This window comes from Gallus gallus, chromosome 2 (genome assembly GCF_016699485.2).
Source record: "Gallus gallus isolate bGalGal1 chromosome 2, bGalGal1.mat.broiler.GRCg7b, whole genome shotgun sequence".
NCBI lineage: Eukaryota > Metazoa > Chordata > Aves > Galliformes > Phasianidae > Gallus > Gallus gallus.
The window spans coordinates 149,030,406-149,057,999 of NC_052533.1; the positions used below are offsets into that span (position 1 = coordinate 149,030,406).

General features: G+C 49.1%; 1 protein-coding gene across 5 annotated transcripts in view; it reads right to left on the minus strand.

The window, feature by feature from the left end:
- Window positions 1-24,115, minus strand: part of PUF60 (poly(U) binding splicing factor 60) — a 28,788-nt gene extending 4,673 nt beyond the window's left edge. The window contains exons 1-10 of one of the 5 annotated variants that reach the window (NM_001031380.3): window positions 23,920-24,044; window positions 18,235-18,342; window positions 13,649-13,744; window positions 11,827-11,916; window positions 10,754-10,804; window positions 6,613-6,774; window positions 6,062-6,154; window positions 4,884-5,097; window positions 4,314-4,504; window positions 149-284 (exon numbers count right to left, since the gene is read on the minus strand). In NM_001031380.3, coding sequence (NP_001026551.2) covers window positions 149-284; window positions 4,314-4,504; window positions 4,884-5,097; window positions 6,062-6,154; window positions 6,613-6,774; window positions 10,754-10,804; window positions 11,827-11,916; window positions 13,649-13,726 — 1,015 coding nt within the window. In that variant the 5' untranslated portion in view covers window positions 13,727-13,744; window positions 18,235-18,342; window positions 23,920-24,044. Of the gene's footprint in view, window positions 1-148; window positions 285-4,313; window positions 4,505-4,883; window positions 5,098-6,061; window positions 6,155-6,612; window positions 6,775-10,753; window positions 10,805-11,826; window positions 11,917-12,661; window positions 12,747-13,648; window positions 13,745-18,234; window positions 18,343-23,919 lie in introns of all 5 variants that reach the window. The other 4 variants (XM_046925754.1, XM_046925755.1, XM_046925760.1 and 1 more) reach the window with 4 other exon arrangements.
- Window positions 24,116-27,594: the final 3,479 nt, after the last annotated feature.

Below are 27,594 nucleotides of genomic sequence, written 5' to 3' on the forward strand. Positions count from 1 at the left end.
TTCTGCTATGCTGCACAAGTAACAGTTCTTGACAAGGACGGGCAGGGAAGAGGATTTCAGCCTTAAATTCTCTTTAGCCCTGACTCCAGCTGTGGAGAACTGCGTTTGTAACAGTTATAACAAGTGACACAGTGAGCAGGAAACGCACCTGTAATGACTCCCGGTGCCTGTGCTGCCATTACAGCCTGTGGCAATGCTCCCAGTGGCTGTGCAAGAGTCAGGGCAGGGGATACGAGCCCAGGGGTGGCCAAAGTGCCGAGAACTGCAGCTCCTGCCACTGCCTCCTGCAAGAGAAAACAAGTGTTAATTCTGCATCATTAAGACACGCATGGGAAGATCCAGCTGAGGCTCAGCCCTCGTCACACTTAATACCAGCTATATAGATACTAAGGATGACAGCTCTCCAGGGCTACTACAGAAGAAAAAAAAACTTACACCATATACAGGAACTGGATGACATGAGGCAGTGGAAGAGAACTTTCTCTTGCAGCTCAATTTCACCCATTCCCTCAAGCTGCTGGGACACCAAGGGGTTCTGGCACATGCTCTGCAAGGTGCAGGCAATTTCAGAGGAGGAATAATGTCTACTTGCTTCCACCTGCTGCTTCAGTTTTTTCTTAAGGGTTAACCTTCCACCACATAACTTGTCTGATTCAAGGAACAGAGCAGTCAGAAGTGCTCCTGCAAGCACAAGGGCAGGGCAAGAGAGAGCATGACCATGCTCTTTGCAACACTGCACACGTCCAGGTTGGCTTAAACCAAGCATCTCATCTCTCTAGTCATCACCTGTGAAGTGCAATCACAGCAACTGCAGAGCAGTACCATAAACGTAAGTTTCTGAACGAGAAAAATGATACCATTAACTTCTGCCACCACCATTTTTACTGGTGAAGTCCTATTGAATTTCATCCCTACTGATGATTGGAAACTTTCTTCAAACTTCCAGCCTTGATAATGAAAGGATTTTTTAACCACTTCCTTGTGTCCGCACCTCCCTCTTCCATCTTCTCACCTTCTTTACCTCCACATGAAGTGCACTCGAGTGGTCTGATGCACTTCTCAGTATTGTTCTACAGCTATTCCACGTCACTTTCCTAGTTCCTCCCTGCATATCAGCTTCCATTTTCCTGAAGAACTGTGGGATTTCTTTCTATCTTTCATATTCCACGAAAGCATCTGACTGTAGATGGCCAGAATTCAAACATTTCAGATGAACATCCAGTTAAATGAGAACACTTCCATAACACTACTGGAGTTACGGGATGTAACAGGCACCTCATTTCCAATGTTTTTTGTTGCTTTCCAGGCTAGTATAGCCACGGCTTATTGATCTAGATCCTTCTCTTTCCTTCTCATAGAGATCCTGTAAGTCCTGAGAGATCAGTGCAAACATTCTGGAGTTTTAGTCCTTAGATGCAGTATTTAATTTCTCCACTCTTCTCTGATATTACAATTATACTCTACATTGTTAATGTATTTCATCTGTGTTACCAGCTAATTTAATTAGCATTCTTCTCCTAATGTGCACAGTAGGATCAGTAACGTTTTTGTGAATGGAGATAAATTAAGGACTGCTTCAAAGTAACTTCACCAGCAGAGTGAAGGGTGAGCAGTTTCCAAGCAGAGCTCATTTCCACCTCTTCTCACATGGTAATGCACCTCAGAGTTAATTTCAGCAGTCTCAGTCCTGTAACAGCTTCTCACGTGCTTATGGGTCTCCACCAGCCCCTGAATTGTTGACAGAACGTGCAGTAAACATTTCTCCTTATCGAGTGTAACAGCAGTTTTATCAAAGGAAGTTATGTCCATTTGGCAGGGATATTGTCCTAAAACACCCAGATATAAGATGTAGCTGTTTCTTCCAGCATTTTTTTCTTCCTTGAAAGCTTGTTTTTACCCTTTCCCTGCCAGGGAGGTCAGAGCAGAGTCTGCAGGTAACACAGAATTAGTCTTCCATGCTACCTTGCACAGAAGTGCCACATGAACTACTCTTCATCACACAGTAATATCCCTGACTTTGATAAGCCTAATTATGAAGAACCTGCACGTGCCGTGACAACTGCACATGGCAACCTCCTGCAGAGGGAGGATGCAATAATTCTGTTTGCATCCTTAGCCAGTCTGTCATATGCTTCTAATGAAGGGGAAGAACACTTCAGCAAGCATTCAGTGTTGCACTAAGACTACCGCAACACCATCCTGGTAATTAGCTGCCCCATTTCTTCTAAAATAGTGATACAGTTTTCTTAATTTTTGCTTCTAGGCAGACTTTTTCACTGTGACTGTCACAGACAACCATCTTTGCTGCTCGGAACCACTCTCTATTCCTAATTTCTTTTAGGTATGAAGGCTCTTTCCCCCTCCTCGGCTTGCATGTGAATTTCAGATAAAAGTTGACTTTCAGGCTTAAGTCAGAAATGCAACTTTACAATCAGACTCCTGCACTAACATCCAATTCTGCTGAATCCACTGCATTTCCTGCTTTCTGAACAGCTGAAAGCCACGACTGGCCAATTTCCACTTTGCCATGCAATCAAGGGTCCTTTCCAACAGCACTGTTCTCATGCAACTATTACTGCCTTCACAGCCGTCCATCCATTCACACCAATACATTCTTTTAGCCTCTACTATAACCACTTCCCCAATTGTTGGTATGCCTTCCTAGACAAGGAATCATAGAATCTTTACAAGTTAGATCTCAGCCTTCTCCTTGTTTGTTGTTACCAGCCTGCCTGCGCCACCCACTAGGAAGGGACTTCCCTTTTCTGGCTGAAGTACCTGTAGAAGTTTTTCTTGTTCTTTTTGGCATTCCTAGCCAAGTTCAGCTCAAGCTGGGCCTTGGCTTTCCACCCCTACACAGCCTAACAGCTTCCTTATACTCCTCCCACCATTCCTGTCCCTGTTTCCACTACCTGTACATTTTCTTCTTGCATTTCAGTTTGACCAGCAGATCCCGGTTCAGCCATGCGGGTCTCTTGCTTCCCCTTCCTGACTTGTTACACCTGGGGATGGAGAGCTCTTGTGCCCTGAAGAAAGCCTCCTTACAGATCTGCCAGCTCTTGCCCTTACCCACGATCCTTGCCCATGAGGACAGTTTCCCAGAGCGTTCTGTTGACTAACTCCCTGAAGACCTGGAATTTAGCTTTCCTGAAGTTTAGCTTCCTGAATTCACTCTTCTCCTGTCTGATGTCCATCTGGAGCATGAACTTAACCATAGCATGGTCACTACAGCCCAGGCAGCCTCCAATCTTGATGTCACCCATCAGTTCATTTACACTGGTGAGCAACAGGACCAGGACTGCATCCCCCTGGTGGAGAGGAGGCTGTTCTCAGTGCATCCCTGGAGCCTCCTGGATTGCCTGCTGCTCTACTTTTCCAGCAGATGGCTGGGTGGTTGAAGTCTCCCCAGTAGGACGAGTGCTTGCGATTGCGACGCCTCCTGTAGCTGGAGGGTTTACCATGATGGTGGTGAGGCACTGGAACATGCTGCCTAGAGATGTGGTTGATGCCCCCTCCCTGGGGACTTTCAAGGCGAGGCTGGATCAGGCCCTGGGCAATCTGATCTAGCTTTGGTGTCCCTGTTCATTGCAGGGGAGTTGGATTAGATGGCCTCCAGAGGTCCTTTCCAACTCTCAAGACTCTGTGATTCTATGATTTAAAGAATTTCTTCCCAATATCTGGTCTAAATCTACTCCCTTCCAGTTTAAAGCTGTTTCTCCCCATCCTGTCACTACGTGCCCTTATAAGAAGTCCCTCCCCAGCTTTCCTATAGGCCCCTTCAGGTACTGGAAGGTGCTATAAGGTCTCCTTGGAGCCTTCTCCAGGCTGAAGAGCCCCAGCTCTCTCAGCACATCCTTATAGTGGAGGTGCTCCAGCCCTCTGATCACCTCCAAGGCCCTCCTCTGGACCCACTCCAACAGCTCCATTTCCTTCTTGTGTTGGAGGCTCCAGAACTGGATGAAGGGCTCCAGGTGCAGTCTCACAAGAGCAGAGTATGGGGGCAGAATCACCTCCCTCGCCCTGCTGGTCACACTTCTCTTGATGCAACCCAGGTTGGCCTTTGGGACTGCAAGTGCACACTGCCTGCTCACACTGAATCTTTCACCCACTGACACACCCAAATCCTTCTCCTCAGATACTCACAAGTATCCTGGGCAAGTTTCTACATGTGAAGCCTCAGAATCAGACTGATCGAGGCCAAGAGCCTCCACTCCAACTAGCGAGTACAACTGGCTGGAAGAGCATGCATGCTTGTTTCTAGTAGGGGGACAATAACCATCCACTTCCCTCAGTCACTCCAGCCTGTGTCTTACCTGTGCTGTTATCTTTGCTGTTGCAGCTGCAGCAGCAACAGCTGCTGCTGGAGGTAATCCCCCTGGTGTGGCAGGTGTCAGAAGAGGCATCGGGGGAGTCACAGCTTTACCAACTCGTAGATATTGACCTCCAAGGTCAAAGAGGTTCATGGAGGAAACAGCATCTTGAGAAGACTGTGCCTTCTCATATTCTGCAATGAGAAGGAGGAATATTTAACTTCTAAATTCAACACTCTCACTGCACAAATATGATTTAAAAGAGCATACAAACAAAAACGACTTGAGAGTTCCAGCGAGAAGCCCCTCAATGCTTAGCTTGCTCAAGTCAGCCCTCTGATCACAGAGGTGTTATCAAGAACAGGACATGCAGTAAAGTGAGACCACTTAATCCATGTGAATACTGAGTAAAAACATCTGACTACTAATTAGATTCCTAAACACAGGTGCTCATCTGCTCCAAATTTCTCTCTGTCCCATTGTTTCAAGTAGTTATTGCACTGAATTAAAACTGGCGAGGACAATCCCAGCAACTTTCTTTACCCCAGAACAAATATCAGAGAGCCATTTTACCAATGAAACCATAGCCTTTGTGTTTTCCTGTTGTGGGATCCCTGGCTAGCGTGCAGGATTTGATCTTTCCAAAGGCCTCAAACACACTCTTGATGTCATCATCTGACAGGTCCTGATGGACAGAAGCCACGTAGATGCGGTTGAAGGCCCGTGCCTCTTCTGCTAGTTGGTCTATAATTGGTTGTGCCTGTCCTATATTGCTTGGTCTCCCCACCTGCAGAGAACACAGCAAACGATCTGTGAAGCAGTCTGAAGGGCAGCAGCACGACTTGCTGAGACATACAGCAGGGAAGCACTCAGACAACCACTTCCTTTTCAAACCACATAACCCCTCATAATGTCACAATCAGCAAAGGGCAGCTGACTCTCAGCTCTGGGACACAACCTGCACTATGATTCCAGAAGTGTGAACAGCCTGGGCTGACTGCCCTCCCTTCCACCACACTTCCCTCAAGCTAAGTGGTTTTGTTCCCTGACCTGCAGAAGAACAACTTCCCGGAAGCAAAAACACCACCAAAAGCATAATATAATGCTTCAATGTCCTTTTGAAGACTCCTAAATGCCCTTGGAAGCAGTACGCTGCAAAAATGCATCAGAGAAATGTGAGATATAAAACATGTCACAAAAAATACTAACTTTCCCCCTAAAATTTCAGTCTCTAAGGTCTCACCTTCTAGAGATCATCTGTTGTTGCCTGAAAACACACACAGCTAAAAGTACTGCTCTTTTTAAGTTTGTGCTGAAGGGTGGAGTGGTTCTTGAAATTCCTCATACTGTTGAGGGACAAGAGCCCGATGCTATTACCTACCACCCACACATGCACTGTATACAAAGATGCACGAAGCACCAGGGATCACCTTTGGTTTTGTCCTTAAGAAATTTTCAGTGTGTGTGTGTGTGTGTGTGTGTGTGTGTGTGTGTGTGTGTGTGTGTGTGTGTGTGTGTGTGTAACACTGCCAACTTACAGGAGCAAGTTTCTTGCTTTCATTAGCATGCTGTAGGGGTCTGGTAAGGGACCAACAGCCACTGTGCTTAGTACACTGAAAATGAAGATCTGTCAGGGAACAGACTTTAGATTATCTTCCACAGTACAGTGTTACAGGAAGCATTTCCAGGCAAGAAGGTCTTTAGTCACAGTAAAGAGAGCTAGGAGTTTTCAGAGCACATCTGTTACTCACCTTTATATTCCTTCCTCCCAGCATGACAGAATTCATCTGCTCCAAGGCCAGCTGTGCAGCTTCAGGCACCTCGTATTCCACAAAGGCAAACCCCTAGGACAGAAGGATGCTCGTGTTCAGCCGTGCCAGCTGCACCTTGTCTCAACACCAGTGCCAGCTAACACAGCCAAGACCTCCCATCTAACAGATTCGGACTATTGTGGGCTGACAAGACTTTAAGGAAAGGGGATTTCCATTAGAACTGAAAATTGCATGTTGAACTGCAGATCCAAGGCCACTTGTTTTGTTTTCAGAGCCTCTCAGACCTAGAGACCTAACAGAGAAAAGCCATTGCATATAGGGCTGCTAGCTGTTTAGCATCTTTTGTGCACATCTGGTTCCCACTACAGAATCCTGAACAAACTAGGTAGAGCAGGCAGCTACAAACATTTATCTCAAGTCAAAGTGCTAAAGCAGCCATCTATGAGAATAAAGGCTCCTTCTGCTCCTTGATAAATTCCATTAGGCCTTCGAGAAAAGAAAAACACATGACTCAAGAGCCGTTAACCAACCTTGTGCTTCATGGTAACAGAGTCCCAGGACATATCAATGCTTTTTATAGGTCCAAACGGGGCAAAGGCCTGGCGAATGGTGTCTTCTCCCAGCTCATAGTATATGGAGCCCACATAAACGCGACACATGATGGCCAAGGCGCGCTGCCTCTGAGCTGCCATCTGTATTGGAAAGAAGAACTGTCTGGTTAGATCAGGGGGTGGTCATGGATGTCAGGACCTCCTTCCCTTCCTCCTTCCCTCCCAGGAGCTCTGACCCAACAGCAAGTAGCTCCTCACTGGGCTGCAGCACAGCCTGGCACACGCAGTGATAAAGAAGTATTTTCCTGCTCGATGCACAGACTGCTGGAGTGGATAAGCAGTACAGCTCACTCCCGGGGCAGTCAAATCTTTGCTGGGGTCTGCCACCACAGGAGCCTTAACTACAACCCCAGTGATAAGGTCTGACCCTCCCCAGTGTGATCACATCTCCAGCAACGCTTGCAGGAGGAGGAAATCACTTCATTTTAGCCTACCCCCTCCTGGCAGCAAAGGTCTCAGTTCTAGACACTACTGCAATCCCTCCCGCTCCCTCCCTCATGGGGCAGCAAGAGATCCAGCACTGGGCACCACCTGGTCACTCCCTCCCCCCCCATCCTCCCAGACAGCAAAGGACCTGGAATTGGGAACCTCCTCCCCACCCCCTCGAGCATCACACACCTCCTCCTCCCCTCCACCCACCCCAGGCAGTATGAGATCCAGTACTAGGCACCACTTCCACCGCACATTTCAAAAGGAAAACAAAACAAAACAAAAGTTGAAGTGAAAAAATAAATAAATCAAAAAGTTAAACGAAACTTCTCAGTTAAGTGTGTGGTGCTAGTACTTATCACTGCCTGTCGTTACTGGCTCAGATAGTGGTGCAGCCCCCAAAGGCTCCGCCCTTATCAGTTTCGGTGCAGAGAAGGTCTCTGTGCTATTTTCTCCTAAGTATGCCTGAAAACCTGTTTACAAGACAAATCCAGACATTTCTTAAAGCAGGTATCCAATAAAGCAGTATCCTTCAATTATTTTTCACCCATATTGCAATGCTAGAATTGCTAACACCAATTAACATTATCTTAGGAAGATACTGCCTACTAAGGTCACAGGTTTGGCCAGCATGTCCAAACGCCTTGGGACCAAAGCAGAAGGGAAGTCTCTGTAGAGGCAGCTCCCTACGATCAGCAAGACTGAGTTGGTGTGTTGGAGATGTGCACAGGGCTGTGCTGCTGTTCTACGTGGAACAGATGGGACAAACGTAGGGCAGGAAGGCCCATGGGCTGTTGCAGAGCAGGCAGCATTAAGCTTGATGCCTCTCCCTTCCCAGCACCACAGTTCTTGGCACAAAGGTGGGCAGTGCTGGACAAGCACATCAGCCCCACCGCTGCTGGTGAAGGGGTCTGCAATCGAGGCCGTTACGAGTGACCCACTTTCAGAATGCTGTAACAAGCATGAGCACAATGAGCTCTGACGTGCCTGGGGATGCCATGGCTCGCATGGCAGAACAGAAGGGCAGTGTTTCATCTTTGACAATCATGGGACTGTAGATGCAAACAGTACCTGAAGGGATTCTTCTCCCTGACCATAGGAGGAAACAAACGGTGAAGGTTCAACTCCTATTACTCCACAAAACAGGGATGCTATAAACAGGAACGGTTCTCACCCCATACTGCTGCTCCTGAAGCGATATTAAACTTGCCTCTTGATTGGGTTTAAGTATTTCACACAATTAAAAACCAGCCGTTTGTCAACAGCCCTGCAGTGCTGTGACTGGGAGGATTAGGGCACGTGCACGACAGCTGACGTGTTGCCTGCCAGGTTCTCCACCACCTTCCCAGCTTTGGTGCATGAAAGCCAGTGACCAGCAGACCCTCAGTCTGTGTGCTGCATCCATTTATCAGTTCAGAGCCACCACCATTCTAACCCCGTGTCTGAGCAAAGTGCCTCACCCACACTGACACAGACTGTGAGACAAATGTAGAGTGCTCTTGGACAAGAGCAGCAGCCCTGCACCAGGCAGAGGCAAACCCCACCTTCTGAAGACTACGTTTAAAAAGAGGGGGCTCCCTTCTTTTCAGTTATCAATGCAACAGTGGCAAGAAATGCGGCCTTTGTCCTCTCCCGCAGCAGCAACCTTTAGAGGAGGATATCCACATCTTACACTGCTGCAGAGATTCTGAAACAGGCGGGGCTGCGTTAGGGCTGCGTTAGGGCTGTTATATCTGGAGCACGTCAGAAAACTGGACTGACAAAGGCAGAATTTAGACGGATCATGATGAATACAGGCATACGTAGGTCACTGACATGATTCAGTGGCACCAGTTTAGGGGAATGATGTAATTTACACCTGTGTGTCCGAAACTCGTGGACAGAAATGCATTGGCTTTCACTAACTACGTCAAGTTGTTTTTGCTGGCCGCTGACCCCCTTAACTCCATCTACAAAATGGAGCTTAAGGTATCTGCAATCCTCACTGCACAGGCAACAGTTAATATTTTTATCCGTGTAATGTTGTTAAGTGTTTACGAAGGTGATTTTAAGGAGAAGCCAAAATGTCACCTTGGAATGCTGCTTTTAAACGCAGGAGGCGATGCAAAACCATCACCACCAGCTTCAGTTTTAACACAACAACGCCAGGGAATTGTGCTCATCTTGCTGATGCAAAATTGAAATCTCAAGCTGTGATACTTGGAGGACTATAAGTAGACAGGAAGCTTTAATGACAGGCACTAAGATAACCCAATAGGAAGCTCAGACTGCACTTCCTTCATGTAGAAAATGAGGAATCTTGCCAGCAGGACGTGTTGGACACAGCCTGTTTGCACCTCCTACATTCATGATGGGCAGCTGCTGAGTAAAGCACACCCAAACTGCACTGAGCTGTAGCACAAGGCGTGATTCAGAGCAGACTCCTGCCTCCAGGTCCTGCCCCATCAGCAGCACTCTCCAACTGCCCACAGTCTGAGGGAAAGGATTCATAATACCAACTATATCCCTGAGCCTAATGAGAAATTAAACATTTCCTGTTGCATCATCAATACATACTTTTCATCTATTGGCCATCTATTAATGAGCTATAAAATTTAAGCAAAAATTGGTGGGATCAAAGCTACAAGCAAGCATCTACATTAACTGGTAAAGGCTTCTTGGGCACAAGGGTTCAGAAACCACCTGTGCAGAATTCACATTGAGATACCTGCTCCTGTTCCATTCCACACTTACACACATCCATCAGTTTTATCTTGGCTGTCCTGCTGACATGCTACCTACCGTGACAGCATTACAGGAGGGAAAACAGGCAGTTCTATTTTACGCTTTGGAGGACAGGCCACCAGATGCATTTAGACCAAACAGAAACATTATACTCCAACAAGATGGAAAATACTTGCAAATGAACCTTTGCATGCAGAGTGGAGCTTATTGGACACTTTCTGCAGTGGCCACTGTCCAACATATCTAGGAAAAAGGAGGGGGTGGATAATGCCAGGTAATCAGAGTCATTGAGTTCTTTATGATAGCTCATTAAAAACTGCAGCACTAAAGAGACACAGGTTATCTGAGCAGCTCTGCGGTTCTGTCACTTCCATCATGCTGTTACTCGACTTGAAACATACCGTATTCACCTAGTCTGGACATATGTACAGTAAGAACAATCTTACACCTCGGCTACAGTATGTTCTGCAAGCCTGCAGTGCCCCAGCCTTCCCCAGCACTGTGGCTGCCAGGCTTCTGTTGCTGTCAGTTTGCTTCATTAAGAAATTGCCCATTCATGAGTTACCTTGGCAGTTAGTTTTAGGTCAGGACCTCAGAACTGTAGCGTCCCTAGAAATGCAGCTCCCACAATTTCACAGGTGTGTTCAGTACTGTTCGAAATCTAAAGCTGTCTTTGCCAACTGACTCCAGGGCCCCGACTGCCCGTGTCCCAGCAGACTGCACTCAGCCCACAGGGTCTTCCTCTGGGGAGTTTACACTTTGCCTCTGCTTGCTGTGCTTGTCCATAACAGGTGGGTAAGTGGGAGGGTTGTGCTGGGTTGAATTAAGAGCATTGTATCACCGCTACATACTTCCCCATTCTAGTCCCTGACTAAGTGCCCAAGAAGAAGTGAATATGTCTATTGACCGATTGTAAAGGTGAGAGAGGATCTCCAAAGCCCATTGTCACTGCTGCCATCTGAAAGACAGTAAAGACAGAGTTCAGTCTGTTGGAGCTGAGCATACTACGGCTGTTTGTACAAACTCAAGCAGAGCGGCGGCACAGGGAACCTGTGAGAGAGGCCTCTCCTTCCTCGCCCCTCACTGCCTGGTCCCAAGGACTGTCCAGCGCTGGGACCCTGCAGATTCCAGGCCACCAGGTCAGGGTGGAGTTGTGCTGCTGCCACTGCCTCAGGAAGCAGGGTCTTCTCCCAGGGGGGACTCAAGGCAATAGTAACCTCTGCAACCACTGTCGTTGATTCACCCCCAGCATTTAAAAAGAAGCCCCTCAGCTAGAGTGGCCACTCAGAAACACGCACGGCCCTGACAGGCCGGAGCTGCCTAACGTGGCAAGCACATCCACAGTGACACTTCATTAAACACATCCAGACCCCAGAACCATTATTTTGGGCTTCCCAACTGGATAGAAAGCAGTGAGACGTGTTGAAATCTCCAGCAGGAGGGAGATGTAAATGGCAGTTCAGGGTTTTCCCAGGATGTAAGCATTGCAGCCTAAATTTCAGGAACAGCCAATGACTTCCCAGCAAGGCCAGCAGGTTACCTGGCTGAAGGGAAAGGAAATGGGGCAGCACTGTCAACAACAGAGGAGAGAGGGCACCCTCCTCTGAAGTGGAAAAGATGGTGAAAGGATACTGATCTCAGTAACCCCAGACACCACCTTACATGTAAGCTGAAGGGGAAACCCACAGCTAATTCTTTAGCTTCTGGTGTTTTAAGTAGTGTTTGGCCAGCTAACAGGAGAGAAACTCTTAACAATTTTCTCTTTGAATACGTGAAACTGGGGGGGCAATTTGTACAGGTGAGCAAAAGGCATTTCTTTAGAGGGCTGAAGGCAGTATACTTCGATTTCACTGTGGAAATAGAAGTGCTTGTACCTGGCTCCGGGCATGCCTCAGGGCTGTGCTCTGCTTCTAAGTGTAAAAAGAACTCCACCTTGTTGGGGAGAGTAAGACAGAAAGAGCATCTGGGAAGGCCTCTCACCTGCAGGTTGGTGAGCTGTTGTTGCTGGTGGGCGATGGTTTGCTTCACCAGCACACTCTTGATACTCTGCTCCATCGCATACTTCTTTGCCTACGAGGAAATACAGACTCTGTAATCACAAGGCAGCACCACAAAACACGGAACGACGTTCGACTTCACACCATCATTCCCCAGAACCACACAACTGGCTGCCAATGGTGCTTTTTGGTGCTCCAGCCCTAAGCACTAAGGCACGGTACGTTAGGCAGCAGCCAGCAGCTCACTAACGTCTCGGTCTGCATCTCGGAGTTGCAAGCCCTGAAATACAGCATAATGCTTGAGCAGAGGGTTGGATGGACTCAATCTGCAGCAGGCGCAATGTTAGGAAAGCAGCATGCACTACACACTCAGTATTTCCCCTCTTCCTCCCTCTGCCCCTCAGATCCCACCGCAGCACCTTACCTGCTGGGATGAGGGCAGCACAGATAGCCTCCTTCAAATCCTTTCCACTCAGAACATCTGGACAAAGAAGTTCTACAGAAGGGAAAGGGGCTCCTAATGCCCGTGCCCAGTCTCTCGGCTATGCACTACCCCTCCCTTGCCTCACTGCATCTGTCCTTTTCTGATTTGAAGGACCCACTGCTCACGCTCACTGAAATGCTCCAGCTTTCCAGTTCCTAGCCTATGGACACAAAGCTCATTTGTCTTTTTTATTCAGTCTTCTAGAAATTTGACAAAGCCCCAGCGTTACACCCAGCGGTGTTCGAAGGGTGGCTTTTTGTCTAAGGAAACCTAATACCCACAGATGTGCCTATGCCCATGGGACAAACACTTTCAGCCAAAACCCCTCAGGCACCTGCTGTCCATGGCTGTACGTGTTTGGGAGGTGCCAGGGAACAGTAGGCTCTAAACCGTGGATTTGAGACGTGTGCTTCGGAAACCTGGAAATGGACAAGGGGATGATGTACAGCTGTCAGCTACGGAGAAGCCAGAGGAAACGAGGCCGTCTCACACTGTGAGCCAAACACACACACAAGCAGCTTCAGCACAACGGGAACATTCACATGAAGCCTACCCGCAACAACACTACGCTCACCTCACCAGAACGCAGAAGGCGCCTACCCCACAGCTCCCACATTCCCTGGTTTTGTTTTCTTCCTCCTCTTTTCCCAGTTTTGCTCTCAGCAGCAAAGTGGGCCACAAATCAGCAGTAAGCTCCCCACCAGCTGCACAAAGCAGTACCAGAAACACAGCTGGACTGAAGTTTCATCTACATTAAGGCTCGAGTGGGATTGCAAACTGCTGCGTGCTACTGGGTCTCTTTACGTGGAAAGGAGGATAAGGGGACAACAGATATTTTGTGATGCGTTCACGTGTGGATGAAATGAGGTAGCTGGAGCATATCAGAAACCTATTGCTTGTGGTACAAGGCTGCTCCTCACAGGAACTCTGTGGCAGTTACATATTGTCTCAGAATTACAACGTGATCTGAAGGTGTTATATATTTATGATTTGGATTTATTAAAAAAAAAAAATTACATCTCCTACCCCAACAGTAATTCCATGTTGTGCTCTCCAAAAATCATCTTGAACTGCAAACTAAACCAAGTAATCCTTGGGCACAACGCTGAAGGCGTGAATCCACACAGAGCACAGACATTACCCCTACACATTGCTGGCAGGTGAGTTCTGCTTTTGTAATATCAGCAATAAAGGTGTGTTTCAAAACACAGCAAAAAAGAGCAACCATCAAACAAAGCTAAAACAAAAAATAATTAAACCAAACGAAATCAACAGAAGAGTGATTAAATACAGGACACAGAGTGACGTGGGGTATACTCACCTTCTGGAGGGCCTCCTGCTGCTCCGGTGTGAGGGGAGGGAGCCCCAGTTTGGCTGCTGTGCTTTGACCATTTTCCATCTTAATGGACTCCGTACCCTAAGGAAATAGAAAAGCATTCATGGAGAAGCTGTTCTAACAAAACCATGCAAATTGTGTCTTTCCAGAAACCCAACATATCAATACTGGCTAAAAAGCCTTCCAAAACTTGCTGGTATTTCATGGTAACCTGTTCTCGAACGCTGTGGCCCCTTCCCATGGAGCACCATCCAACCACTGCACAAACTGAAGAACAGGCTGGCTGCTCAATCTGAAGAGTTCCCCAACCATCATATTTTCAACAAACAAAAATAACTCCCAGCCTTCACTTATACCATCTCCATCCCACCCCCAACAGTTCCACTCCACCAAACATCATCACCCATTCTCTCCATCTCTCCCTACACCGGTTTGTTACCCTCAGTTTCTCACATTTTCTTTTTCAATCTTCTCTCAGTTCTCCAAACTACTCACACTGCTGCAGTCACTGCCGAGTCACACAACCACCGTTCTCACCCTTGGTACAATGCACATTACCTGCACGTGCAAAGTTCCACACCCAACACATGAATGAAAGGAACTGCTGGGCTCCCAAACTAACTTGTCGTGGTTTCACTGATGTATGAAACCCCTCTTTGCGGTTAATGCGTCCTACTGCCTTCATGCTTGTGTTTTACACCAAGGTTCCTTCCTGTGACATAACTGACTGATTATCCCCACCATGTAGGTAACACTTCTCTAAGGCAGATGCATTGCAACAGCTCACACCTTTCTGCTAAGCACCCACCAACTCATATTCTTAACAAGTCCTCTGGCATCCCAGTCCCCATCACATCATTGCTAGTCACAGTAAGGCTCATCACTGAAAGCCTATTAATGAGCATCTCAGTTCTCCAGTTAAAAACAAATGAAAGAATATGTCAGAACTCTCCAACAGGAACAGTACTGGGGAAAAGAAAAAGAAACAGACCCATTCAGGTTCAGTCAGTAAAGCACAAACAGCTCTCCTGGCACCACAGTAAAGCCATTACATGGGAAAACAACAGCATGAAAGTAAGCAGCAGCTTAGCAGCAGTACTCCCATTCCTTCTGCTCACCCGGTTCCCATCCATTCAAACAGAGCACTGACTGACAGTGAAGAGTTTCCCTGCAGGCACCAACATCTCTGACAGACCCACAGAAAGAATCTCACTGATACACTGAGGTCTTACATCCCAACATGGAGAACAGCAAAGAGCTGCTTCTTGGGAACACCCAAAGCCTCAGAGAGGAAAATCCACTGTGCCAAAAGCAGAAGATCTACATCACACCTGCACACAAACTCTGCACTGCACTGTGTTCTCTTTATCCCACCACAAACAAAGGGCAGCACACACTGCTAGCAGACTGCAGCTCTCTGTGAGGCACGGGGCTGTGCTACACCCAGCACCAGCACAGCAATTCAGGCACAGCACACACACGTCCCCCTAAGGAGCCACACACACTGCAAGAATGCTCCAATGCTTTAACCAGATGAAATCCTTCTATAGCAAGTGATGGATACCACCTCAACACAAATGCAGCTCGAGTACATTCATGTTATTCTCAATAAAGGGTAATAATTTGATTTTAAAAATTGCCATGGAAATAACAGAGGTTGCCAAGTTCAAGAGACGAACAGCAGAGAGAAGGGAAATACCACATACTTGTGTTCTCAGCAGACACCCTGAGGTACAGAGCCACCACAGCCATCCTCAAGCCCTCCCACTGAAAATGGTGCAAGAAGGGCCCCTCAGCTCAGGGCCTCCCCTGCAGCGTGCTCACCTACAGAACTGCAAGCTCCACCTGCACCAACAGAAGCTCAGCTGTAGCAATCCTTAATATCAGTGCCACCAAGTGCCTCCCCTGAGGGCTGTCACCCCCAGCTACACCTGAGGGCCCATCTGATCCATTCACAGCCATCACAGAGCTCTGCACCAACAGCTGCTGCTGCCCCAGGACTGCAGCTCCCTTCCCTTGAGGCAGTGCTGCACTGATCCTTCCACCAGCAGACCTGGGGGAAAGCAATGCTAACTGATGCTTAGTCAGCTTATTGACCAACTTCTTGTTTCTCAATCTGAGCATCAAGTGGGGTGGCATTCCTTCTACGAAGATAAGCTTCCTAGAGGTGCCCATGCCCTGCGCCTGCTGGTGTTTAAAACACATCTGGATAATGCTCTCAGTGATGCTCTGACTTCGAGCTGGCCCTGAGGCAGTCTGACAGCCTGACCCACTGACTGCTGTAGGCCTCACTATGGGGACTATTCCAGCCTACCTGACAGCCACCAGAGCATCCTACTGGTCTAAAGATTCCTTACAATGATGTAAACAGTGCTCATTTTCCCAACAGAATTCAGCTCATTTTTTGTGCAGACCTGGTCTGACTTCCATTCACGTGAACGTAGAATCATAGAACCACAAGGCTGGACAGGACCTACAAGGTCAGAGCCCAGCCATCTTCCTATCACCATTACTACCACTAAGCTTCTAAACCATATCTCATAGCACCTCATCCAGACACCTCTTGAACACTGCCAGGGACTCCACCCCCTCCCAGGGCCATTCCAGCACCTAACCACTCTTTGAGAGAAGTTTTTCCTTATATCTAATTTAAATCTCCCCTGGTGCAACTTGTGGCCATTTCCTGGGGTCCTATTTGCTGCCTGGGAGGAAAGATACCGTGCCATGGGAGAAACTGCTTGTCTACAGAATCAGTGCAGCAGAGGAAGAAGCGAGAATGGACCACAGCACTGCAGCCCCACAGCACTGCAGCCCCACAGCACTGCAGCCCCACAGCACTGCAGCCCCACAGCACTGCAGCCCCACAGCACTGCAGCCCCACAGCACTGCAGCCCCACAGCACTGCAGCCCCACAGCACTGCAGCCCCACAGCACTGCAGCCCCACAGCACTGCAGCCCCACAGCACTGCAGCCCCACAGCACTGCAGCCCCACAGCACTGCAGCCCCACAGCACTGCAGCCCCACAGCACTGCAGCCCCACAGCACTGCAGCCCCACAGCACTGCAGCCATTCATCTCACACCATGACTGCATCCTCAGCCTGAAGCCACACACCTGTACATGTTCTGCTGCTCCTATCAGCTCTGTCTGCATCATCCATTAAAGCAGAACTCAGCTCCTCTCCCAGCTCTACTTAAAATCCTAGAATGGACAAATATCCCCATCTGTTCAGCAGCAGAGATGGATCAGGCTGAATGAATCTCCACATGCAAAGTGGTATCAGTATCAAGATTAGCATGGGGCAAACCTAAGAACAGAATATGTGAATGTAAGCCCATCCTTTACCCGCTGAAAGGTTCCTCCCAGTTCAGTCCACCTGTCCCAGTGTACCACTGAATGCTGTCTGCACGCTGCGTCCCAGCAGGTCACATCATGGCCGCAGGGCTGGGAGCCTGCACAGCAGGACAGCAAACAGAGCTGCAGGGTGAGCTCACTGACACCCAGAGATGTCCTACGTCATTCTTAGCCTATTCCATAGCAAATCCTGACTGTGTGTCAGTCTCGAGTTCACCCTAAGGGGGTTGTGAGCATTTTCTGGTATAACAAACATCAAGCAGATGTGAAATCCTAGAATGGCCTGGGTTGCAAAGGACCACAATGCTCATCCAGTTCCAACCCCCCCCTGCTGTATGCAGGGTCACCAACCAGCAGACCAGGCTGCCCAGAGCCACATCCAGCCTGGCCTTGAATGCCTGCAGGGATGGGGCATCCACAGCCTCCTTGGGCAACCTGTTCAGTGCATCACCACCCTCTGGGGGGAAAACTTCCTCCTCAGATCCAACCTAAACCTCCCCTGTCTCAGTTTAAGCCATTCCCCCTTGTCCTGTCGCCATCCACCCTCGTAAACAGCCGTCCGCCCTCCTGTTTATACACTCCCTTCAAGTACTGGAAGGAAATAAACCCTGCTAACATAAAGACCCACTCTACAACCATTTGAACACATCGTTCTGGAGTTGCAATTACTTCACCAGACCCCATGGACTGCAGTTCTCAACTCCATTAAATAACACACAGGGACCTCAGGTGAATTAAATAGGGCAAAAAGAAAAGCTGACACACAAATAAGAACAGTGGCAGTTGGAACCACTGCAGCCTTCAAACTGGGAAGCTCGGGAGCACACTGCTTATCAGAAGGACGGCCCACACTAAAACTGAAAACAGGAAGCAATCAGCAAAGCAATGGCAATCTGTGCAGTGCAGGAAGACTACGCCATCTCCAGGATTAATTGTGACCATGGAACACTTAAAAAAAAGCCAATGTGCTTTCCAAGCATGTGAGGGTAGCACCACTATCAAGAAAAGCCCCAGCACGATGGACGTGGAGCTGTCAGGCAGCAGTGGGACAGCAGCTCTGGAAAAGCAGGCTGTGCTTCATACACTGAAGCATTGAAAATTGCCTCATTTCAACACGCTGCAACAGCAGGAGGGGAACAACAGAAACGTGTGTCACACTGACAGCAGGAGGGAGAATGCGAGCTGCCTTAACAGAGAGAGAAACACAAACTGTATACCTGGAGCTATGGACACTGCTTCTGAGTGCTGCGCGGCCCTTTGGGTGGTTTGAACTCCAAGAGTTCAGGCACATCCCTTGGAAATCTATTACAGGGCTGAGAATGTCTCTGAAGTATAAACACACACAAGAGAAAACAAAATACAGAGGCTTGTTTATTTTAGGAACCATAACAAGTGAACAACACAGGAGATTAAACAAGGTAGGAGTGGAAAAAGGACTGATGATACTTGAGGAGTAATTAACAAAGAAGTTTCACCTAAAAGCAGTCCTTCCATCAGCACTGACAGGTGTGATGCACGGAGAATGGGCAGGCATTTAAACCTTCTGAAACACGGCATCTCTCTGGCATCCGGGAGTGCTTCAATAACCACACGTTTGTGTGAGCAACACTGCTTTCATTGAAGTGAACTGGCAGCATACTCAGTTCTCCCAGAGCTCCAAATTCAATACAAGTCCAACTTCTGAAAACATGGGAAGTCTTAAAATCACAGACACACAAATGAACCATGCTCCCCTGACACAGCTCTTGCGATGCTTTGTGAACTACTCGCAGCTGCATCAGAACTGAGACATTCAAACCAACACCATTCTGCATAGAATCATAGAATCGCTCAGGTTGGAAAAGACCTCAAAGACCACCAAGTCCAACCACAACCCAACCATCCTACCCCAACTCCAACAGCCCTCTGCTCAATCATGTCCCTGAGCACCACATCCAGACGGCTGTTAAACACAGCCAGGGATGGTGACTCAACCACCTCCCTGGGCAGCCCATTCCAGTGCTTAACAACCCTTTCTGTAAAGAAGTCTTCCCTGATATCCAACCTAAACCTCCCCTGGCGCAACTTGAGGCCACTTCTCCTCGTCTTGTCATTGTCACCAGTGAGAAGAGACCAGCCCTGCTCTGCTGCAGTCACCTTTCAGGTATTGGACGAGAGCAATGAGGTCTCCCCTCAGCCACCTCTTCCCCAGACTGAACAGCCCCAGTTTCTTCAGTTGCTCCTCATAGGCCATATTCTCCCAGCCCTTCCCCAGCCTTGCTGCCCTTCTCTGGACCTCCATGTCCTTTCTGTACTGAGGTGCCCCAAACTGCACACAGCACTCGAGGTGAGGCCTCACCAGTGCTGAGTACAGGGCAGGATGACTTCCAGTCCTGCTCCCTACACACTGCCCTCCTGACCATCATCTCAACCCCTTGGGGAAAAGTCATCGACTGTCCAATGGAGTGTCGGTGTGTCAGCCACAAAGCACAGCACCTGGGAGAGAGCACTGCAGACAGAGGACAAAGCCAGTGGAGCACCCAAATGTTCTGTACTAAGGCAGCATTTGCAATGAAATGACATCAAGAGCCAATACTCAAAGCAGCAAAGGTCTGAATGGTGTGGGTGCACCTGTGGCTGTCCAGGCCCTAAAGAACAGCTGAGAAGGGCTCAGTGTTGGGCACTGCACAGACACTGCTCAGCCTGACTGATAATGTGGGCCATATCAAGAAAGAAAAAGATGCCATTACAGATATGATGCCATGTGGAATAGTGTGTCACCTGCCTGCCTGTCCTGCAAGCAGAGATGCACGGCCTACAGTAACAGTGGGGGATAATGGAACCAAAAGAAATTGCTGAGAAATAAATGCAGATGGAGGAGAAGAACCAGCAGAGCTACCCCAGGTGAACAATAGTAACGTTCTGGGTAAGGAAATGCCCTAACACAGACCCCTGGTGTTAAGTGACTGCACGTGGCATTCAGAAAATTAGAGCTGCCAAACCCCCTCAGTACACAGCCTGCTCCTACGTGAAGTTCAGGTGTGGGAAATAAGGATCCTTCTTCTCAGTAACACAGAGAGCAGAAAAAGAACACACTGGTGAAGGAGGGATGCAAGAAGCCAGACGAAGAAGGGATGAATCCTACCTTGTCTGCTAAAACGGGGTGATGTTTACCTAAAATACATTCAATAAACGTAAACTGGTGGACTCAATACCTGGTAAATCTGTAGCACCAGATAAGCACGCAATGAACGTGAAAGAGATCAAACATTGTGCAGATTTCACAGGATTTATAAGACCCAATTCAAACTCCTTAAAAGATGCATTGCTTTTGATAAAAGGAACGTCCTCTCCTTTCTATTTTTTACTGTTTTCCCAATTTATTTACTTGCAGTACAACAGCAGAGCCCATACTGGACATCTCCATTCAGAAAGTTTGCTGAAAGCAAAACCTATGTTTGTAAAAAGTCCAGAGCTCTGTTTGCCTGAACTGAACTCACTTTGTCCTTCACTCTCCAGCCTTTCTAGCCAGCCATCACGATCTAAATTGTCCCTGAACAGAAAAGCACTGCAGCTGCACTGAGAGAAGCAGTTTGTGCAGCAGCACTGAACTGACTCCGGGCACATCAGAGAGCAGCCTGCTTCCCCTCCAGCACACAGGGGAGACTTAAAGCAGTGAGAGGCACCAACATGGAACTTGGAAGTAAAGTTGCCACTGATCACACATAAGGTGACCGATTGCTGGGACGTTTAACTCAGTCTGCATCTTAAGGGCTATTAACATGAGGAGCGTGGGTCAGTAAAAACACACAGTGCCTCCAATCCCAATGAATTAACACAATACTGGATGGTCAGATCCAGCTTGTTTCCAGTAATACCAGAACAAAACTCACATAAAAACCACACATACCATTAAGAATCCCTTCATGCCACGTCCACACGTCTGAGACCTCCATAGACAGGGCCTCCATCACCCTACAGGGCAGCCTGCTGCAATGCATGACCACTCTCTTTGTGAAGAAATTCATACGCCCAAAACACACACATGGTTCCTCATCTCCCATCCCGGCCACAGTGCTGAGGTGCTCCCTTCAGTCCCAGGACTGCTGCTGCCAATTTCTAGTGTTCACCTACACACCAGTGCTACCTCCCAGCTGCTGCTGCCATGGACAGCCATTACAGGAACCTAAAATTTATTTAAGTTCATAGAGCCAACGTTAACTCTTAATCCCAGTTACAAGGGTAACACCAGGTTCATTAAGGCCTGCTTGGGCTTCATGCAATGCTTAGTCTGTGACAGGATTACAGCCCTCTGAGTGGGAACATTCATTTTAAGCTGACACTGTGAGCTAACAGGCTTCACAGAATAGCACAGGTTGGAAGGGACCCCAAGGATCACGCAGCTCCAACCCCCCACCATACACAGGGCCACCAACCTCCACACTCAATACCAGCCCAGGCTGCCCACGGCCCCATCCAACCTGGCCTTCAACACCTCCACGGATGGACGGGGCATCCACAGCCTCTCTGGGCAGCTGTTCCAGCACCTCACCACTCACTCTGTCAAGAACTTCCCCCTCACATCCAACCTCAATCTGCCCTCCTTCAGCTTCAAACCATTGCCCCTTGTCCTGCTCTTATCTCCCCTCTCAAAGAGTTGCCTCCCCTCCTGTTTGGAGGCTCCCTGTAGGTCCTGGAAGGCTGCAATGAGCTCACCCCGCAGCCTTCTCTTCTCCAGGCTCAACAAGCCCAGCTCCCTCAGCCTGTCTTTGTAGGGGAGGTGCTGCAGCCCTCTGAGCATCTTTGTGGCCTCCTCTGGACCCTCTCCAACAGCTCCCTGTCTTTCTTGGATTGGGGTCCCCAGGCCTGGACGCAGTACTGCAGATGGGGCCTCACGAGGGCAGAGCAGAGAGGGACAATCACCTCCCTGTCCCTGCTGGCCACCCCTCTGTTGATGCAGCCCAGGATCCCTTTGCTTTCCATGCTATAAGAGCACACTGCTGGCTCACGTACAGCTTTTCACCCACCAGGACCCCCAGGTCCTTCTCTGCAGGGCTGCTCTCAAGGACTGCTCCTTCCAGTCTGTATAAATGCCTGGGATTCCTCCGGCCCAAGTGCCAACCCTTGCACTTTGCTGTGTTGAATCTCATTAGAATCACCCAGGCCCACCTTTCAAGTCTGTTGAGGTCCCTTTAACCCGAATGCTCAGCATTAGAAGGCAACTAAAAAAAAAAATAATCCAACTCCTTATGCTTACTGTGCTTTGCTCCTAAAAAGAGTCAATCCAAATGCCAGATTTGTAGGAAAGCAACTCAAGAGTTTATCTTACAGTGTTAAATCTTTCTAGTGTAGGTTATATAAATTGGTAATACTACATCTACATAGAATCTCTGCAGCAATTTCATTACTTTTCTGTCTGTGTTGTAAGGTAATTTCCAGTGAACAAAGCTGCAGCTCTGACAGCCTTCTGTCTGACTGCAGCCACCCCACCACTTCACTGCATGCAGCAGAACCACGCGAAGGCTTGCTGTTTTAAATTTGCCACATTGTTTTCACTTTGAAAATGTGCATGCTGCTGTTTTAAAACATGCAGATACCAAAACATACAGTGACAGCAGAGCAATTGGCTGAAACAATATGCTGGGAAACAACAGACAGTCACTGCCTCAGCTTTGAGGAAAAACTAACATTTTACTCTCATATAACCTGAGCAATGTAACATTCCTTTCATCTTTCATCATCTTTGGAACCAAATTTAGCCTTACATGCTTAAAACTTGACGGCTCATTCCTGGCATTAATTTGGCTAATCTCCTAACCTAATAAAGCCCTCATTAAACAAGATAAGAATCAAGCTGCGAGTTACTCGTACTTACTCCTGATTCTGAGCCCCAACATTCATGAAGTCAAACAAGGAGGAAGAAACACTTCCTTCACAGTACAAAGACAGACCCTCGTGTGGGTTCAAGGGTAACAGCTTTAGAATCAGTTCTGTTCCCAACAAAATTCCAACATCTTCATGAAAATGATGGCGGGGGGACAGAAAACGTGAGAACATTATGAAGCATCCTGCTGTGTCACACCAGCGGTCCATGCAAAGCTGTGAGTATCAGATGGTGTCTGGGGGGGACACATCAGCATGGCCATCCCCCTGGTGGTTCCCCAGCAGTCAGAGTTTTCACACCAGAGGCACCCCCAGCGGCATGACAGGGCGGAGGTTTCACGCTTTCATTTTACACAATTCCTTTTACAATCCCGTATTTTGCAAAACAAAACAAAACAAAGTTAGTCCAAGAAAGGCTGAACAGCACCCGAACGAAGCAATTAACTTCCAAAACTCAAGACTTTGTTCACAAAGAAAACAAGCAAGCCTCTGAAATGAGACTCCTGGTTTCACACAGCATTCCTTGAGAAGAAATACACAAAACCTTCTGAAAACACAATGGACTCCTACGAAGATCAACACTGCTGGGATCCTTTCACGAACAGACGACCTGGCAGCAAATACAAACACAAGCAACGCCTCAGGCACACAAAGCCCTTTCACTAGAGGTAAAACCATCAGCCTGCATCCTAAGCTCGGTGCCCTTTGCCACGAGGCTTTAGGGCAAAAAATATTCTAAAATACGCTAAATTCCTCTCATGACAACAGCGAGAACTTACTTCCCGAACGAACCTGCGGGCACCAAGACCGAGGTGCCGGTCTGCAGAGCCGCCGGCCCCGGCTAGCAGCGCCAGGAGAGGCCGCAGCCCCGGCCCCAACCCAGCGCGGGACGAGCAGAGGGCCCCGAGCAGCAGCCGGGCCTCGGAGAACCGCGGGAGGGCCCGAAGGAGGCCGAGCCAAGCAGAAACGAGACGAGGCGAGCCGCTCGTCCGACCTAGCCCAGGCCGCAAGGAGCAGGCCCAGCTCAGGCTGCGACTCACCAAGGAGATGGTCGTTGTGGCCGCCATCTTGTCCACCCCGTCGGCGATCGGCAAGGAACTCTCGCGAGAACCCTCAGAGGCGCGCGGAGGGGTAACTCTCGCGAGAGCTCCCGCAGAAAGACTTGGGAGAACATCTCGCGACAATTCGAGGGAGTCGCGTGAGAGTGGGCGGGACGGCGGAGTTGGCGCCAGCCTCGCTCTGCTTCCGCTTCCGCGTCCGCTGCCACGCCCCCCGTCGCAGAGCGCCCCCTGCGCGTTGGGCGGAGTGCTGAGCCCGCGCTGGGCATTCTGGGAGTGCGATAGGTGCTGTGTGCAATATGGCGGCTGCTGGAGGGCTGCCACCCTTTTCCTTTTGGCTCCGTTCTCCTCGGGTGGCCCAATCTTTTATGCACGGGTTTAAATGCACGGGCAAGGTCAGACCCGTGGAAATGCCATTTCTGCCACAGAGGGTGGAAATGCAACTGGAGTGGCCCCAGAAGACACCACAGTGTGAAGGGGCAGTTATGCCTTCAGGGAGGGGCAGAGATGTGCTGTTGTAACACGGGGTTATTTCAGTGGGCACCAGCTGTGCTGTATGGCCGTGCTACAAGAGGTGCAGGGCAAGGGAAGGTACAACAGGAGCTTTACGGATCCTTAAAGTTCTTCTGATAACTCATAGAACCACAGAATGGCCTGGGTTGCAGAGGACCCCAATGCTCATTGAGCTCTACCCTCTGCTGTGTGCAGGGTTGCCAACCAGCAGACCAGGCTGCCCAGAGAACCCCCAGGGATCCACAGGATACCACAGAGATCCACAGGGTGCCATAAGGATCCACAGGGTGCCATAGGGATCCATAGGGTGCCACAGGAATCCGTACGGTGCCGTAGGGATCCATAGGGTGCCACAGGAATCCGTACGGTGCCATAGGGATCCACAGGGTGCCATAAGGATCCATACAGTGCCATAAGGATCCATACAGTGCCATAGGGACCCATAATCATAGAATCATCATAGATTCATAGAATGGCCTAGGTTGGAAAGGCCCACAGTGCTCAATGAGTTCCAACCCCTGATGTGTGCAGTGTTGCCAACCAGCAGACCAGGCTGCCCAGAGCCACATCCAGCCTGGCCTTGAATGCCTCCAGGGATGGGGCATCCACAACCTCCTATGCCCCTAAATGATTTAGAACATTCAAGCCAATGAAGCTTCCCAAAGGCAGTGCAATGCCTTAACAAACATCTCAGTGCTGATGGTGAGGACGTTCTGCACTGCAAAGCATCTTTTTTCAGCTAGCAGAGAAGGTGCAACGTATGAATTAGAACACAAAGCCAATGTGCCTTATTTCCAGCCTGAATTTAAGTGAGAGCAGATAACCACTGGCAGACGTTAATTACTGAGGGTCAGTGGATTCCTACACTGTGCAATTGCTAGTGACTGTAGATATTCCTGAACACCTCCTAGTAAATCTAGCAGATCTTCTAATAAGTACTCTGCAAGAGTGAGAACTATTGGTGATGGGTGGATGGTTGGACTGGGTAATTCTGTGATTCTTTTCCAACCTTGGTGATTCTGTGACTGATTCTATGTAGAGTACGTGGCAGCCAGGTGGCCAAGAAGGCCAATGGCATCCTGGTTTGTATGAGAAACAGTGCAGCCAGCAGGAGCAGGAGGTGATCATCCCTCTCTACTCAGCACTGGTGAGGCCGCACCTCGAGTGCTGTGCTCAGTGTTGGGCCCCTCACTGCAGGAAAGACCCCGAGGCCGTGGGGTGTGTGCAGAGATGGGCAGCGGGGCTGTGAGGGGTCTGGAACACAAATCTTATGGGGAGCAGCTGAGGGAATGGGATTGTTCAGTGTGGAGAAGAGGAGGCTCAGGGGCGGCCCTACTGCTCTCTGTAACTACCTGAAGGGAGGTTGTGGTGAGGTGGATTCAGCCTCTTCTGCCGCGTAACAGCGATAGGATGAGAGGGAATGGCCTCAGGTTGAGGCAGGGAAGGTTCAGGTTGGACACCTGGAAAAACTTCTCCAAAAGAGCAGTCAGGAGCTGGAAAGGGCTGTGCAGGGAGGTGGTGGAGTCGCCGACCCTGGAGGTGTTCCAGGAACTTTCAGATATGCTGAGGGATCTGGTTTAGCGGCAGTGATAGGTGGGAGGTTGGACTGGATGATCTTGGATGTCTTTTCCAACCTTCATGATTCTGTGATTCTATGATTCTGTGTGTCTGTATGAGAACTGTTGAATCATGGCCTGAACCTCTGATTGACCACCTGAGGTGAGCACTGAGTCAGCTGCAGGGGCACAGGTGAATGCAATTTCACCTGAGTGACCGGAAGGGGTAGAGCCAGGCTGCACCCCTCCTAGACCCCATCTAAGGGCTGACTCCCAAGGAGGAAGGATCTCTACCTGGAGATCACTCCTCTTGGAGCCCTTCTGTGAGCCCAGGACATGGGTAAGATCTTTTATTTCATTACTCCTTTGTAACACGATCATCTCTCTGGTCCAATACCTGTTTGCCATTCAGTGCCATAACACAACTATGACACATGGACAGGAATTTCAGGCTTCGTGAGCTGACCAGACCTGACTATTAGTGCCCAAGGACACATCCCCTCCCTTGTCTGGCAGGACTGTTGTCTGAATTGCAAACATGAGGGCAGGTTTTCCATTCTTGTGCTGGTGCCAGTTCTGCAGAGAAGGCCATGCACGTTTCTCTGGATGCTGAGCTGTGGGCCTGCAATACTCCTGCAGCAAAGAAGGCCCCCGGCTACCTGGGCTGTCCTAGGAAAGCCTCATTAGCTGGCTGAGGGAAGAACCCCCTCTGCTCTGCTCTGATGAGGCTCCATCCAAAGCACAGAGCCCATGAAATGGAGCAAGCCCAGCACAGGCTGCCCAGATGGCAAAGGGCCTGGAGCACACATGGTGGGAGGTCTGAGAGCTGGGGAGGCTGTGTATCAGTGTGAACAAATGCCTGATCGGTGGGTGAAGAATCATGGAATCATAGAACAGGTTTGGTCGGAAGGGTCTTTAAAGACCATAGAACCGTGAAGTGGTTTGTATTGGAAGGAGCCTTAAAGGTCATCCAGTTCCAACCCAGGAAGATGGAGCTAGGCTGTTCTTGGTGGTGCCTGGCACTGGGACAAAGAGGCTGAGCAATGGGCCCAAATTGCAAAATGGGGAAAATATTCTTTGAGTGAGGTTGGCTGAACACTGGCATGGGTTACCCAGGGAGGCTGTGGTGTCTCCACCTGTGGGGATTCTCAGAGCTGACTGGACGTGGGTACGTGGCACTGGGGACAGCCCAGCACTGGGCTGGAGGGCCGTGGAGGGTGGCCAGACCTCGGGTGGTCCTCACCAACCTCAGATCTGCTGTGATGCCGTGGCTGCTGCTGCCTGACGTGTGCTTGAAGCATCCTCTGGCTGCCAGTTAGCAAACTTACAACCGCTGAGTGCAGCCAGTAGGAGGGAGATCCATCACTCAAGCTGAGTTGTAATGACGTTCAAAGAATTAAGTCAGGTGAAATGTGCTAAAGAAGAGCTCACTGGCTGATTAGGGAAGCAGCAGCTGGTGTGTGAAGGCATTTCTTAGTTTGCAATGGCAAGTGCAAGCTTGTTATGGAGAAAGCAACTTCTGCATCACACAGCTGAATGCTGTTTTCCCTCTGAATGCCTTCTCTACCCAATTTACCCGACTCTGTTG